Source organism: Vombatus ursinus, unplaced genomic scaffold, assembly GCF_900497805.2.
Source record: "Vombatus ursinus unplaced genomic scaffold, bare-nosed wombat genome assembly UNPS02014798.1, whole genome shotgun sequence".
NCBI classification, from domain to species: domain Eukaryota; kingdom Metazoa; phylum Chordata; class Mammalia; order Diprotodontia; family Vombatidae; genus Vombatus; species Vombatus ursinus.
In genome coordinates this window covers 43,218,021-43,232,422 of record NW_020954576.1, presented here as the reverse complement: position 1 = coordinate 43,232,422, position 14,402 = coordinate 43,218,021, and the positions used below count along the sequence as shown (strand labels likewise).

General features: G+C 42.1%; 1 protein-coding gene across 1 annotated transcript in view; it reads left to right on the top strand.

Annotated features, from left to right (window-relative positions):
* Window positions 1–12,623: 12,623 nt before the first annotated feature.
* The window catches only part of UTP25 (UTP25 small subunit processor component), a 40,943-nt gene continuing 39,164 nt past the window's right edge, over window positions 12,624–14,402 (top strand). Inside the window, exon 1 of the mRNA XM_027870715.1 lies at window positions 12,624–12,818. Coding sequence (XP_027726516.1) covers window positions 12,706–12,818 — 113 coding nt within the window. The 5' untranslated portion in view covers window positions 12,624–12,705. The remainder of the gene's footprint in view (window positions 12,819–14,402) is intronic.

Sequence of the window (14,402 nt, the reverse complement as noted above, 5' to 3'; positions counted from 1 at the left end):
GCTTTAAAAATGCTTGTTGAATTGAATTGAATTATCAGGCATGAACGCCAATGAAATCATAGAATGTTAGTGCTAGAAGGAACCATACTACACCCCGTCCAAAATGGACAATTTACACATGGGGAAACCAAGACCTACAGAGGTTAAGTGACTTGCTTGAGGTCACACAGTGAGTTAGTGACAGTTGTTGTTCAGTCATTTCAGTCTGACTCATCATGACCCCATATGGGATTTTCTTGGCAAAGATCCTGGACTGGTTTGCCATCTCCTTCTCCAGCTCATTTTGCAGGTGAAGAAAATGAGGCAAACAGGGTGAAGTGCCTTGCCCAGGGTCACAAAGCTAGTAAAATATCTGATGTCAGATTTGAAGTCAGGCCTTCCTGACTCCAGCCAGGCCTGACACTGTAGCCAAATGAATGACCAAAATAAACATTTTATACATGGGGAAAACAAGGCTCACAGAGACCAAGTGACTTGCTTGAAGTCACACAGCGAGTTAATGACAAAGCCAGTATTAATTCTAAGTTTTCTGCCTCCCGGTCTCCCTTATTAAACTATTGGCTCCTTAAGAGCAGGGACTATCTTTGGCCTAGTGCTTAGCACAGCGCCTGGTGCATAGTAGGCACTTGATAAATGCATGTTAACTTAACTCCAAGTCCAATATTCTTTCCATTACACCATATAGACACAGCAAGAATTAATTAGTTCACAAGTTACCTGGGCAGCCAAGAGGGAGAATAAACACTCTGGACCCCTGGGAGGGGCATTGACAGAGTGTGAAGAGTTTCTGAAAAGGAGATATACAGGCCACCAACAAACAGTTTCTCTACTGCATAATTTTGTTGAGCACTATTCCTGTTGCACTAGCTTAATTTGCAATTGTTTTAATGCACCATTACAAGTGTTCTTACATATTTCAGGTGTCTGTACGATAGCCCCCTCTGCCACCACATATATCTCCGGAGCAGTGACGATGACTTCCATATCTTCCATATATCCCCATTGTATCCATTAAGTTATATCCCCAGTGGATGCTCAAGTGATTGATTGACAGACAACACATAGATGCCTATTTTGAGAAGATCAGTCTTTGGAATTGAGTGATATGGGGCAAAAGCCTGATTGAAAATACAAATTTCTTGTTTCTGAAGCCTTGTTCTGAGTATTGTTCACCAAATCACCAAGTAGTAATTCTACCTTTAAGTTCTCATGCTTACTGTTGTCTCTGTCTTTCCTTCTTTGCTTACTTCCCCTAATCTCCCCTCCACCTTTTTTCACACATTATAAAATAAAGCCCTGGCTCCATTCTGATAAACTGGCCCAGCTGCTCCTCCTAAGTTTGCCAGAAGACATCATCAGTATGTTGAAGCCATCATCCACTGCGAATGTCAGTTGTGATCAGTCAGAGTAATTGAAGGGCAAAGCTGTTGCCGCAAATCAGATGTGGAAGCTATAAATTTAGGACCACACATCATCTCACACACTCATCAGTGGTGACAAAAAGCCCCCACTGAAAATGACTAATGTTTTCAATTTCCAGAATGAGCTTTTAAGTAATCTAAGTTAAAAAGACCTTGGTCTGATAAGTTGAACTCGATGATTTTTTAAGGTCTCTTCTGGCTCCAATATTTGATAAGTTCTATGACAGATATTACCTCTAAGGCATAGGATAATGGTGTACTCCAGTACAGCTGGGAAAGGGCAGTTCTGAAAGAAAGGGAGGTGAGAAAGAAAGGGAGCTATGTTGCTCACAGCTAAAACATTGTCTTCAAATTAGCACCACCAAAGGCAAACGTTGTAGTGCTTGGAATGACACATTGCTAAACCCAGTTAATAAGCAAACTTTCTGTTTGTTTTGAATATCCAATGTTATAAAGATTCCTCTGGCTAATGCTGAGAACAACCTGATAACATTGGCATTAACTGGAATTTGGACTTTTAATAAAGAAAAAGCAGGGTGAAGAAAGACAATGGATTTGGAATCTGAAAGACCTATGTTCAGGTCCTTGCCACACCTGTCACTTGGCCTCTCTCATCCTAAGTCTCTCCATTTGCAAAATGGGAATAATAATTCATATACTACCTCAAATGAGATAATTAATGTATGTGAATGCTCCTTTTAGGTTATAAATCACCAAACAAATATAAGTTAGTATAAAGTTCTTCCCCTTTCATGTTAAAGAAAAGTTTGATTAGTGAAAGGGGGCAGATAAAGAGCTTTTGTATAAGGAAAAATGATGAAATCAACTTATGAAGAAAGATAGTCTGTCAGATAAAATGTGGAGAGATACATACTAATTCTGAGGTGCCTAGGCTGCCAAGTTAATGGCAGCTCCTGGAATGAGAGCAGCCTCCATGGACTGAATCTTTGAGGTATGGGGGCTACTATGGCAGAAGGTGGGAGGGTGGAGTTTGTGGATGCAGAACAATCCTCTTCTTCCCACAGCTCCTACTGCCCCCAAAGACATAGAATATAATAAAAATAGCACTTAGACATGTTTGGGATGTTGAGTAAGTGTTTTGTTTTTGTATAGAGAAAATTTTTACAAATGCAAAAGAACAGAAAAACACAACCTTGTAAGATAACCCACTTGGTGAAATAAGGTAGCTAGTTGATGTTTGAGATGTACATGCATATACATTTTATGTATTCTTACTACGCTTCTCTGGGTACAGTTTTCTGCATTCTCACAGACAAAGCCATGCAAATGAAAACTTGAAATTTTTCTTATACTCAGATTTTTCCCTAGCAAATCAATTGCATCACTCATACAAGGATATCAACTTTGTAAAGAAAAACAACTTTGAAAGGCTTAATAACTCTGACCAAAGCAAAGTTAACCATTTCTCCAGAAGACCTATAATGAAGCATGTAACCCATCTCCTACCAGAGACAATACAGACACAAAGTGCAGAAATACACATTTTTTTTTAATATGACCACTGCATAGATTCAGGGCAATGAGGTGGGGCAGTGGAACTCTTTCTAAGTTCAAATCCAGCCTGAGATACGTACTAGCTGTGTGACCCTTGGCAAATCACTTAACCCCATTTGCCCCAACACTGTCTGTAAAATGAACTGGAGAAGGAAATGGCAAACCATACCAGTATTGCCAAGAAAACCCCAAAAAGGAGTCATGAAAAGTTGAACATGACTGAAAAATGACTAAACAACAATAACAACTGTGCAGATTCATTTTGCTTGACCATACCTGTTACAAGGATTCTTCTTTCCGTTTCTTAGTTAATTGTGGAAGAGACTGGTCAGTGGGAGGGAGATTAGCATTAAGGAAGCCAAAAAAGAGGGCCATTGTAGCATTTTTTTCAAATATACAAGAAAGAACAGAAGGATATGTAGAAGGAAGCACCAACAAGCAGGACAGTTTCTGAAGTATCATGTAGAACTTATTATATAGTTTGGGAAAAAAAAGCAGATTCTATGAAATAGATTCATGATTTCATGTAGAATTCTCTTTTTGTGTTTTGCTGTGTGCTGGAAATGGTTTTTGATGTTTAGGTTTGGAATAAAAAATGTTCATAAAGGATGGAGCAGTTGCTGGGAAGCTAATTGATTAATTGGAAGCTAAAAGGTTAATTGGAAGAAAGTTGGTAGCTGCTTTTTACCCTCTAGCAAACTGATAGAAGAAATCTGGGAGAGATGACTGTTTGCTCTCTACTACCCTCTCTGGTTTGGGAAGGAGAAATAGGAGAAAGACAGGTTTTGCATCTGTTTTGCTGTGAGAAGAAGCTTAACTGACTGATAGCTCCTTGGATCAAGACAAGTCCTGCTGAGGGAAGAACTGACTAGGTTTGTCTGAATTGTCCAAATATTCAAACTGAGAAGGTTTGCCATTCTCTGGATTGTGGGAACCACTTGTCATTGAATTAGCATAATAACTTTTTCAATGCCCTGTTAAGGATATTTATGGATTTAAAGAGCTTGTCACTGCTTCATCGTCTCAGGAATAGAAGAGGATCAGCTTTATTCCCCCCACCCCCCACCCAAGAGGAGAGTGGTAGGAACCAGAAGATGAGCCAATAGTAGAGACTAGATGCCAAAGACATCTCAGTTTCCATATTCTCTCCTTGCTAGGTTTCTGAGTGTGTGCCTACCCTCCCCCCACAAATACTACGTGCATTTATTTGTGTCTTAGGTTAATGTGTGGGCTGTGATATTTTTCATTATTGCTGCATTTGCCTTATATTGAGTCACTATGATACTGTGATTATTTTTGCTTTTGCCTTATCATTATGTAAATGTTTTAACTTGAGTTAATGGTCTTATTGTGATGACTAATTTTGTATAAATTGGAAGCATATTAGTGGGTGTTCAGGAGTCACATTGTTGAGTAGTAGGAGTATATCTGCCGCATACCAAGGTTATTTTTAGGCTTCTGAGAGAGACTTTGAGTTATCAGCAGCATGGTTGTAGCCTCTCAGGGAACCACAGACCTGCCCAACACGAGTACAGGTTGGCTGAGTAATTCAATTCAATTCAATAAACATTTATTAAGTTCCTATTATGTGTCAGGTGAATTAATGCTGGATTTACGAATAAGAAAAAGAACGACAATCCTCAGCTATGAGGCAAAGATAGCTAGGCTGCACCACAGTGCATAGAGCACTGGGCTTGGTGTCAGGAAGGCTCAGCTTCCTGAGTTCAAATCTAGCCTCAGACACTTACTAGCTGTGTGACCCTGAGAAAGTCACTTCACCCTGTTTGCCTCAGTTTCCTCATCTATCAAATGATCTGGAGAAGGAATTGCAAATCACTCCAGTATCTGTGCCAGGCAAACCTCAAATAGGGTAACAAAGAGTTAGACACAACAACAGGAGCTTGCAATTTAATGGAGGAAGACAAACATTAAAGGAGGCAGGAAAGGGGTAGGGGTGAGGGGAAAGGGACCAGGGGAACATCTGGTTTGGTGGAGTTGGAACCAGATAGAGCAGCAGATGCGAAATGGAGTGAGCTGAAAGTCCAATTTCTGCCCTCTATAAAGGCTGACTTTGGGAGGACTTTGATACTCCACCCTCCAGTCCACCAACCAGAGGGGAGAGGAGGCTGAGGAAGGTGGTCTCCAGGCTTGAGTTAGCTGCATGGTTACGAGATTAGAAATGATGAGCTTTATTATGGGAGTAGCATCTTCTTCCATGGAGGTAAAAGTTGAGTTAGCCAGCCAAGACAGAAGAGTGGAGGTCAAGGTCATGCTATGCTTCATTAGTTTAATAAGATGCAGTTCATATATGAAAATGACATTACTGACCCATTGTTTCATCCTGTGCATGGAAACAACACATGCTAGTGATCGAATATTGGAGATATGAATGGGAAAAATTCCCTCCTAAAGAATGAGGGGCAGAGTCATAATCTGGATCCAAGAGAACATAAACAGAATGTCAAACTGAGTTCAAAACCTGGATTTCTTTGGAATGTCAAGATCCAAGGGGCTGAGGCAGAACAGGCAGCCATGCCTAATTTAATATTTTATTTTTTCCTTAATTATATGTAAAAACAATTTTTGCTTTTTTTTTTTTTTAATTTTGAGTTCCAAATTATTTCCCTCTTCTCCCTTCCCCTCTCACTGAGAAGGCAAGCAATTTGATATAGGTTATACATATGTAGTCATGTAAAATATATTTCCATGTTAGTCACATTGTGAAAGAAAACACAGACCAAAACAAAACAAGATGAGAAACATAAAGTTTTTTAAAATACTTCAATCTGTAGTCAGACTCCATCAGTTCTTTATCTGGAGAGGGATAGCATTTGTCATCATAAGGCCTTCACAATGTCTTGGATCATTGTATTGGGCAGATGTGTCTGGAGTGGAGACTCAAGCTGGAGATGGTCAGTCCCAGGTGATCAGAAGATACAGAGGAGCATCAGTGAACTAATTATTTGACTCATCTGCTTCCCCAAGGCTCTCACATTTTATGGTCATAGGCTATAACCACAGATGAGATGGCAAGCTTATCAACAGGCCTGGCTGGACCAAGGGTGCAATTTGGCCAGGGCCAACCAATCTGTGTCATGGACCAAAGTATGACACCATCTTCATGAGGGTCAAACCCTATGACTGTAACTTTCCAGTTTCTGTGATGGATACATCCATCCCCTTCTCTCCACTCAAACAGGATCACACAGCTATTAAGTGCTTGGGGTGGGATTGGATCTTAGATCTTCCTTCTTATCTTATCTAATGTTGTAATGTTCTGTTCTAATCACTGTGTTATGTTCTAATCACTGTGCACCTAGTGGCCTAGAATAACACTATGAGGGAGGTGCTATTATTTATCCCCATCTTACAGATGAAGATATATATATATATATATTTTTTGGGGGGGGCTAGGCAATGGGGTTAAGTGATTTGCCCAGGGTCACACAGCTAGAAGTGTTATGTGTCTGAGACTGGATTTGAACTCAGGTCCTCCTGAATCCAGGATCAGTGCTCTATCCGTGAAGAGATTTTTCCAAATGAGTTAGGTTCCAGAAAATTTAGGGGTTCCAGAAAATAATTTATCAGATTCTCTCATTCCTATTTCTTCCTACATTTAGCAACAACTGCTCTCTAATTGAGTGATTTTTTTTTTTTTATAAACTAACCGCCACATCCAGGAAGAAACAGGTCACTTGGCACAGAGTTTGCATATCCTACTATAATTTATTGAAAGTTAAGTAGCCAGCAGTGGTGTCTGCAGGGCTGTAGATGATGTGGGAAGGTCCTCAGGTTTGTGTCTCTGAACTAGACTTCCACTAGCTATCTGAGCAGCACACAAGTAGGTTCAGAGGTGTATGGGAGCTAGTGTCTACTGGCTCATGAGAGATGATTGATAAATTGATAAATCATGGCTTGATTTATTGATTGTGTACACTTAAGAAAGTGATGGGAAAATGATATTATAATATAGAATTAATAATTAATGATAATGATGTTAACAATGCAGATTAACCTTGAAAGTATGGGCTGCATTTTTCAGAGAGCTTGTTGTTAAACATTTACCTGCACACCCCTGGCTAAGTCCCAGATCACCTAGTGCAGGTTTCAGAATCATTGCAGCACCAAAGATTGGGGGCAGAAGAAAATGGAACTAGTGAGTGTGTGCTGGGGTAGGGGTGGGGGTGTGGAGGAGACTGCTGTCAGCACACAAGAAGGCTCACCAGTTTTTCCTTTATATATGGAGAAGGTCCCATCTCAAAGACCTTTGCAGCATGTCAGCAATTTTTGAATTTTCTAGTTCCCAGGGCTTCTAGGACAGCTAGATAGGATTGCAAGTATAGGTCTGGAAGGCTTTATCTGTCTTACCTCCATTTGGGATGTTGGGATCAATTATTTATAAAAATGAAGATGCTATAAAATGAACATTATTAAATTTTGAGAACAGGGAGAAATCTTCCCGAAAGGTATATGTGTGTGTGGGGCAGGGGGAGGGATGTAAGGTAAGATAGTGAAATTATTATAAATTTCAATTCCCAAGGTGGTGGTGGGGGGCAGAGAACACAGACCTATAAGCAGTTTTCTTTATCATCTAAAGTGCTTTTTCCAGCACCAAAGAAAAGGACCTTGAGGCATACTCCTTAGCTGAGGACAATAGAGTCTTTGCTTAAATGAGTTTTCAACTTTCCCTTGGGAATCTACAAATGAATGCTGACCTAGGCTGGGGTTGGGAGACGGAGGGATCTTAACCTTAGGGGGGGAAAGGCATCAAATACCAATGTCAAACGAAATACAGATGTGCCTGCAAGTGTATATGTTCTCTAGCAAGCACTATCGATTTGTTTAAATTCACTGAAGGATAGTCCTAACAAAATCTTAAACAGCGAGCACATCCTTTTATACATTAAGAAAAAGGAATGTAAGAATTACAAGCCAGACATGGCAGAAGGCATTGTGGCATTGATGCCAATACTTGTCTATTGCATACTTTTGATGTCTTAACTAGAAACTAACCCTCCATGCCCGCAGCCACTACTATGCTCTCTGCCCTCCTCTGCCTATGAGGATGTGAAAAAGTGGAGCAACCACTTGTCCTAACAACCTGCATATCGGGGGGCCGCACCCCCGTCCCTTCCAGTGATTTCTATTCTCAGAAAGACCTCTGCATGGGGATCATTTGACCAATAGTGAGACACAAATCAAACATGAGAAAGCTGTATAATTTACAAACCCTCAATGAGTGGCATGACAATTATATACTGAATCTCCCTCCCTCCTTCCTTGGAAGGCTATGGTAATTGGTGGGATTCTTACTGTAAGATATTTACTAAACATGAAGATCAGGGTGGTCAATTTGGAGTCTTATGTGTTGATAAAGTAGATGGTCACCTATACGGTATGTTTAAAAGTTTCTAGAAAAGCCACATAATCACCAGCCAGCTCCCCAATCCAGACATTAAATTGCCCCAAATTCCACAGCTAAAATATCATTCTTTTGTTTCCCTCCTAGGGGTACTGTGGAAAGAGACTTTATTTGGAATTTGAAGTTCTGCGTTCAAATACTGCACCCATCACTTAGTCACCTATCAGTATGGCTTCAGGAAAGTCACTTAAACTTCCTGGACCTCAGTTTCCTCATCTGTAAGAATCATAGGGCTGGAAAGATAACCTCTTCCTAGTTTCCAGGGCTTCTAGGACAGCTAGATGGGATCGCAAGTGTAGGCTTGGGAGGCTTTATCTGTCTTGCCTCCACTTGGGATATTGAGATCAATTATCTATAGAAATGAAGGTGCTATAAAATGAACGGTATTAAATTTTGGAAACAGGGAGAAATATTCCCAAAAGATGTGTGGGAGTGTGTGTGGGGTGGGCGTGGGGGTGGGGAGTCACTTCCAACTTTAGGTCTATGATCTGAAGTACAAATATTTCCTGGAAGTAGAAATGCATTGTTAGTAATGGCTGTGGATAAATTATTTCATCAATTCAATTTCTGGAGGAGAGTACTGAGTTCTTCAGGGTAGGGGTGAGGGTAAGGGAAAGGAATCCTGAAAGGACAGTGGCTGGTAAAGAAGGCAAAAAAGGGTGGCGGAGAATTCCAAGGACACAAATGATTTCATTGTTCACTCTGGGCACTGTGAATGGACATGTATGCACATGTATTTAGACAAGTGCACAGGTATGTTAAGCTGTGTGTGCAGGTTTTATGGGGGGGAGGGACTTTCACTGGAGAACTATGACACAGGTTTAAATTCTGGGCCCTCAAGCGAAAATTTCAAAAAGGGCCCCTTTACACTTTGTTAACTGCCTTTGGGGAAAAACAAAAAAACAAAAAAACCTGATCTTGTTGGGGGGGGGGTGGCTTCTAAAACCTGCTTAAGTAGTATTTAAGCCTCTCCCTGAGGCTGTTCTCAAACCTCAGACAGAGGAAGTCCACAGATGAGGAAATTAAGAATAAGACCACCTCCAAGGGTGCCAGGAGCTCAGTTTTTAAAATTTTTAGTCTGAGGGTTATAGCCTAAAATGCATGAGAGAAAATAGTGACTTCATAATTTATCAGATTGTATTTAAGGTACCTTTCATGGGATAATTTCAGAGACTGAATGCTAATGGATAGCTCTGACATCTGTGTTCACAGTCTTCCTTGCTTTTAATTAGATTTGCAGTGAGGTAAGGTGAAAAGAGCGCTGTCCTTGGAATCAGAATACCTGATTTCTAGGCCTGGCTCTGATATTCACTAACTTTGTGTGTCCTGAGCAAATTGCTTTACTTTTCTGGACCTGGTTTCCTTATATGAAAAAAAGAGAAAATAATATTTATGCCATCTACCTACCTCATACCCAGAAAGACCTAGACACTTTGCAGCTGTGTGACCCTGGGCAAGTCACTCAGCCTCAGTTTCTTCATCTGTAAAATTGGGCTAATAGTAGCACTTACCTCACAGAGTTGTTGTGAGGATCAACACACACAAAGCACTTTGCAAAACTTAAAGCACTACAGAATTGCTGGCTAACTGCTGCAGTGGATAGAGCACCGGGCCTGGAGTCAGGAAGATCAGAGTTCAAATCTGGCCTCAGACACTTGCTAGCTGAGTGACCCTGGACAAGTGGCTCAACTCCTATTTGTCTCGGTTCCACATCTATAAAATGAGCTGCAGCAGGAAATGTCACCACTCCAGCATCTTTGCCAAGAAAACCCCATGGACAACAGTCCATGGGGTCATGTAGTGTCAGATAATGTTTATTTTTTGTTCTCGGTGAGTGGGATGCCCCCATGAAGACTTCTCAGTGTAATTAAGGTTTGGGATAAGACTATCCTGAATTTGGAAGTAAGTTTAGAAGACAGAAAAGGATAAGTATAGATTTCTATAGTTCCCTTTTTCTCACAGTCTGACTTCAGTAGTTAAAGATTGCCAAGCCTGAAACCCCCCCTGTACCCCTGTATTCTGTTGCTACATTCCGGTCACGGTGATCTTCCCACAGCAGCGTCTGGCTTGATCGCACATTCTAAATTGTTCATTTTTTCAGCAAACTAAGGTGATGCATATGTATATTGTTTCTTTGTTCTCTGTCTCTGGGAATAGATTTTCGAGCTTAGATTGTAAACCAAAGATTGGATAGTTGGTGGGAGGGGGAATTTTCCCGTTAGGGCTATTTAATCTGGCTTTCTGCTTCTGTACTCTCTCTCTCTCTTCATCAGAGTATCCTGGTGGGGAGACACCCGATTCTCGAAAATTGAAATAAACTTTCTGTTCCTATCTTGAGATACCTTTAAGTGTTTTGTTTTGTTTTTTTAGGTGGCATTCCACACATCGACTTGATAGGTTTATTTGGACAACTTCCTTTTAAGACATGTATACAAGACAACTTTCCCTTAGGAGAGAGGAGACCATGTTTGTCTAACCAAGGTAATTATAAGTTTCTAGGTGAACATTTTTGCCATAGACTCGGAAGTTAAGAGTTGATCTAGAGTTTCTGGTTGACAGAGAACAACGATGTGGGGTGGGACAGTAAGGGATTATATTATGACAACTATAAAGCACTAAGACTTTTGGAATACTGTATATAACACACACACACACACACACACACACACATACACATACCATCCAATATGGTTACTGGATTTCATATGCACACCCCAGCATAACACACATACACTTGCTATATAAACATCTACTTCTCAATATAAAGCACCTGTTTCTGCTGCATATCACTCTTAAACCACATTGAAACAAAGTCATACTCAGCTAATAATTAACCTGTACAGGGCATAGATGAGTCTAAAAACATTATTTCATTTGTATATTACAGCTTTTTATCTCTGGACCACACATATCCCTATCTCACACACTCCATCTCCTGACTTGGGGCATTTTCACTGCCTGTCAGTCTCCCATGCCTGGAATGCTATCCCTCCATCTCTGCCTCGAGCTTCCTTCAGGTTCCAGCTAAAATCCCACCTCCAACAGGAAGCATTCAATGATCCCTCTTAATTCCAGTGCTCTGCCTCTGTTGGTTGTCTCCACTTTATCCTGCACATAGCTGTTTGCACAAAGTTCTTTGCACGTCCTCCCCTTTATCCCCACTAGGCTGAAAGCTCCTTGAGACCAGCAATGCCTTTCTTTGAAAATCCAGTTTAGCACAGAGCTAAGTAGGTGCTTAGTAGGATTAAGCACATAGTAGGTGCTTAAGAAGTTCTTTGTAAGTACTAGCTGTGTGACCTTGGGCAAGTCACTTCACCCTGTTTGCCTCAGTTTCCTCGTGTGTAAAATGAGCCAGAGAAGGAAATGACAAACCACTCCAGTATCCCTGCCAAGAACACCCTAAATGGGTTCATGAAGAGTTGGATAAGGCCGAAAAACAACAAGATGCTTAATAAATGCTTGCTGCTGACTTGACAGGGGCATGTGTGGGAGCCAATGAAACTTCCAGGCAAGCACACGTACACACCCAGAAGTATGGTGGTAAATGTTTAACAACCGGCTCTAAAAAGGGGGGGGCACATAGGACACATTTTAAAGTGTAATCTGCATTGTTAACATTTTCTCCATCAGTTTTTTAAGTCTTTTTGTTCTTCAGTTACGTATGACTCTTCCTGACCCTGTGACCCCTTGGACCATAGCAGGCCAATACTATCTATGGGGTTTTCTTGGCAGGGATACTGTAGGGGTTTGCCATTTCCTTCTCTGGTTCATTTTACAGATGAGGAAACTGAGGCAAACAGGGTGAAGTGACTTGCCCAGGGTCACACTGCTAGTAAGTGTCTGAGGCCACATTTGAATTCAGGTCCTCTTGACTACAAGTCCGGTGCTCTATCCACTGAGCCATCCAGCTACCTTTAGAGAATCCACAAAAAATTCAAGCCGTTATTTTTATTTAGCATTTGCGGATTCCTGAAGTGCAAGCGCTCCCACTGAAAACGGAACCATCGGCTTGGCTGCGCACACTCCTAACCACACACACTCACACCCAGCGCTACAGGTCCTGCGCAGGCGCACACCAATAGGATCGAGCTGGGGCCGAGGAGGGACAGAGGGAGGTGCCGCTGCCGTAGTGCCGCCCATCTCGCGTTCCAGGCTCTCGTTGTCTGCTAGGGGGAGGCAGCGACAATCGAAGAACGCCGCGTGCCCTTCGCCCTGTCGCAAGGTGGCGCCGAGCGTGCTTTACGGCAGTCTCGCTTCCGCCGCCGTAAAGCGACAGAGGAGATTCCGCGTGGGTATGCGGATAAGATCCGTTTCTTGCTTGGAGGCGGTGGAGGGAAACTTGGAGCGATGGGGAAACGGAGGAACCGGAGCCGAAGCCAGAGCCAGGTGCTGAATAGCCTCAGTAAAAAGCAGAAGAAGCACCTACGGGACTTCGGGGAAGAGCACCCGTTCTACGACAGGTCCGGCCAGGGCCCCGGGGGCGGGTTTTTCCTCCAGGCACTCCCCACCTTTGATTTTTTTTTTTTCCTAGAAGGACCTTCTGGGAGAGGGGACAGACTCTTTGCTGACTGACTTTTACGATATTTCCTTTCACGCAGTCTGGCCTCCAGCCTGCTTTGGTGTTACCGGCACAGGATTTAACGTCCGTTCCCTCCTCCGAGCCTTTGCATAGGCTGGTTCCCATGTTTGTAATGTTTTTCCTCCTTAGGTCAGATTAGTGTGATCCCGAGCTTGCTGCAGATTACAGTTTATTTGCAGATTACAGATCTCCCCATCTGTTAGTGCTTTTTCTCCAATCCCTGGAATTATTTTGCATTTATTCTGTATGTATGTTGTTTGGTGGGGCTGGTGTGGCATGGTAGATTAGGAGCTTGCTTTGAATCGAGAAAGATCTGGGTTCAAATCCGTCTTCTGACACATTCTTATGCAGTGTCAGTCGGTAAACATTTATGAAATGTCTGCTGTGTGCCAGGCACTGTGCTAAGCGCTAGGATCACAAGGAATGGTAAAAACAGCGGCTGCTCTCACGGAGCTCACAATCTAATGAGAGAGACAACATGCGAACACCTATGTATAAACAAGTTATATATGAGATAAATAGGAAATAATCAACGGAGGGAAGGCACTGGAACTGAGATTGGGAAAGGTTTCCTGTGGAAGATGGGATTTTAAGCTGACATTTGAAGGGAGCCAGAGCAACGCTGTCAAATCACTTAAGCTTTCAACATTGCTGGAGGCAACTTTCTAAGACTATACGGATGGCAGAGAAAGTGCAAACCTGCATTGGTAGTGGGAGTTTCCTCCTTATAGTGATTCGCATAGGCTTATACTTTTTTCTTCTTTATAATGTAAGTTTCTTAAGGACTTTGGCTCCTTTAGCACTATGCCTGGCACTGTGTAAGCACCAGTAAATATTTATTTAATGGGAATAGGCTAGGGAAGGTATGAGCTTTTACTCAAAGCAATTTGTACTTCCTTCTGAGAAAGTAATGTATGGGAAAAGTGCCCCGCTGGCAGTTGGGAGACCTGGTCCAGAGGCTCCTTCCAGCTCCGTGTGTGTGTGTGTGTGTGTGTGTGTGTGTGTGTGTGTGTGCGCGTGCGCTCGCGCGCGGAGGGGGTGGGGGTGGGGGGATATGAGCAAAACATTTTATTTATTTATTTGTTTTAGGCAGTTGAGGTTAAGTGACTTGCCCAGGGTCACACAGCTAGTAAGTGTCAAGTGTTTGGTCTGAATCCGGATTTGAGCTCAGGTCCTCCTGACTTCAGGGCCGGTGCACTATCTACCACCTAGCTGCCCCCAAGCAAAACATTTTACTAGGTGCTGGTGATACAACAACAAAAATATAGATGCCCCTCCCCTCAAGGAACTTGCGTTTTTGTGGGGCAGGGACCCAACTACTTTGATCTGGAACTGTCAGGGTCTCTTTCTGTTCTAAACTTCTCGTAAGGCATTTTGTTTACCTTTTCTGTGGTACTTATCACACATTGCCTTCTAAATGAATTTGGGGCACTGTATTAGTATACTGTTTATTCAGTCGCAGGGC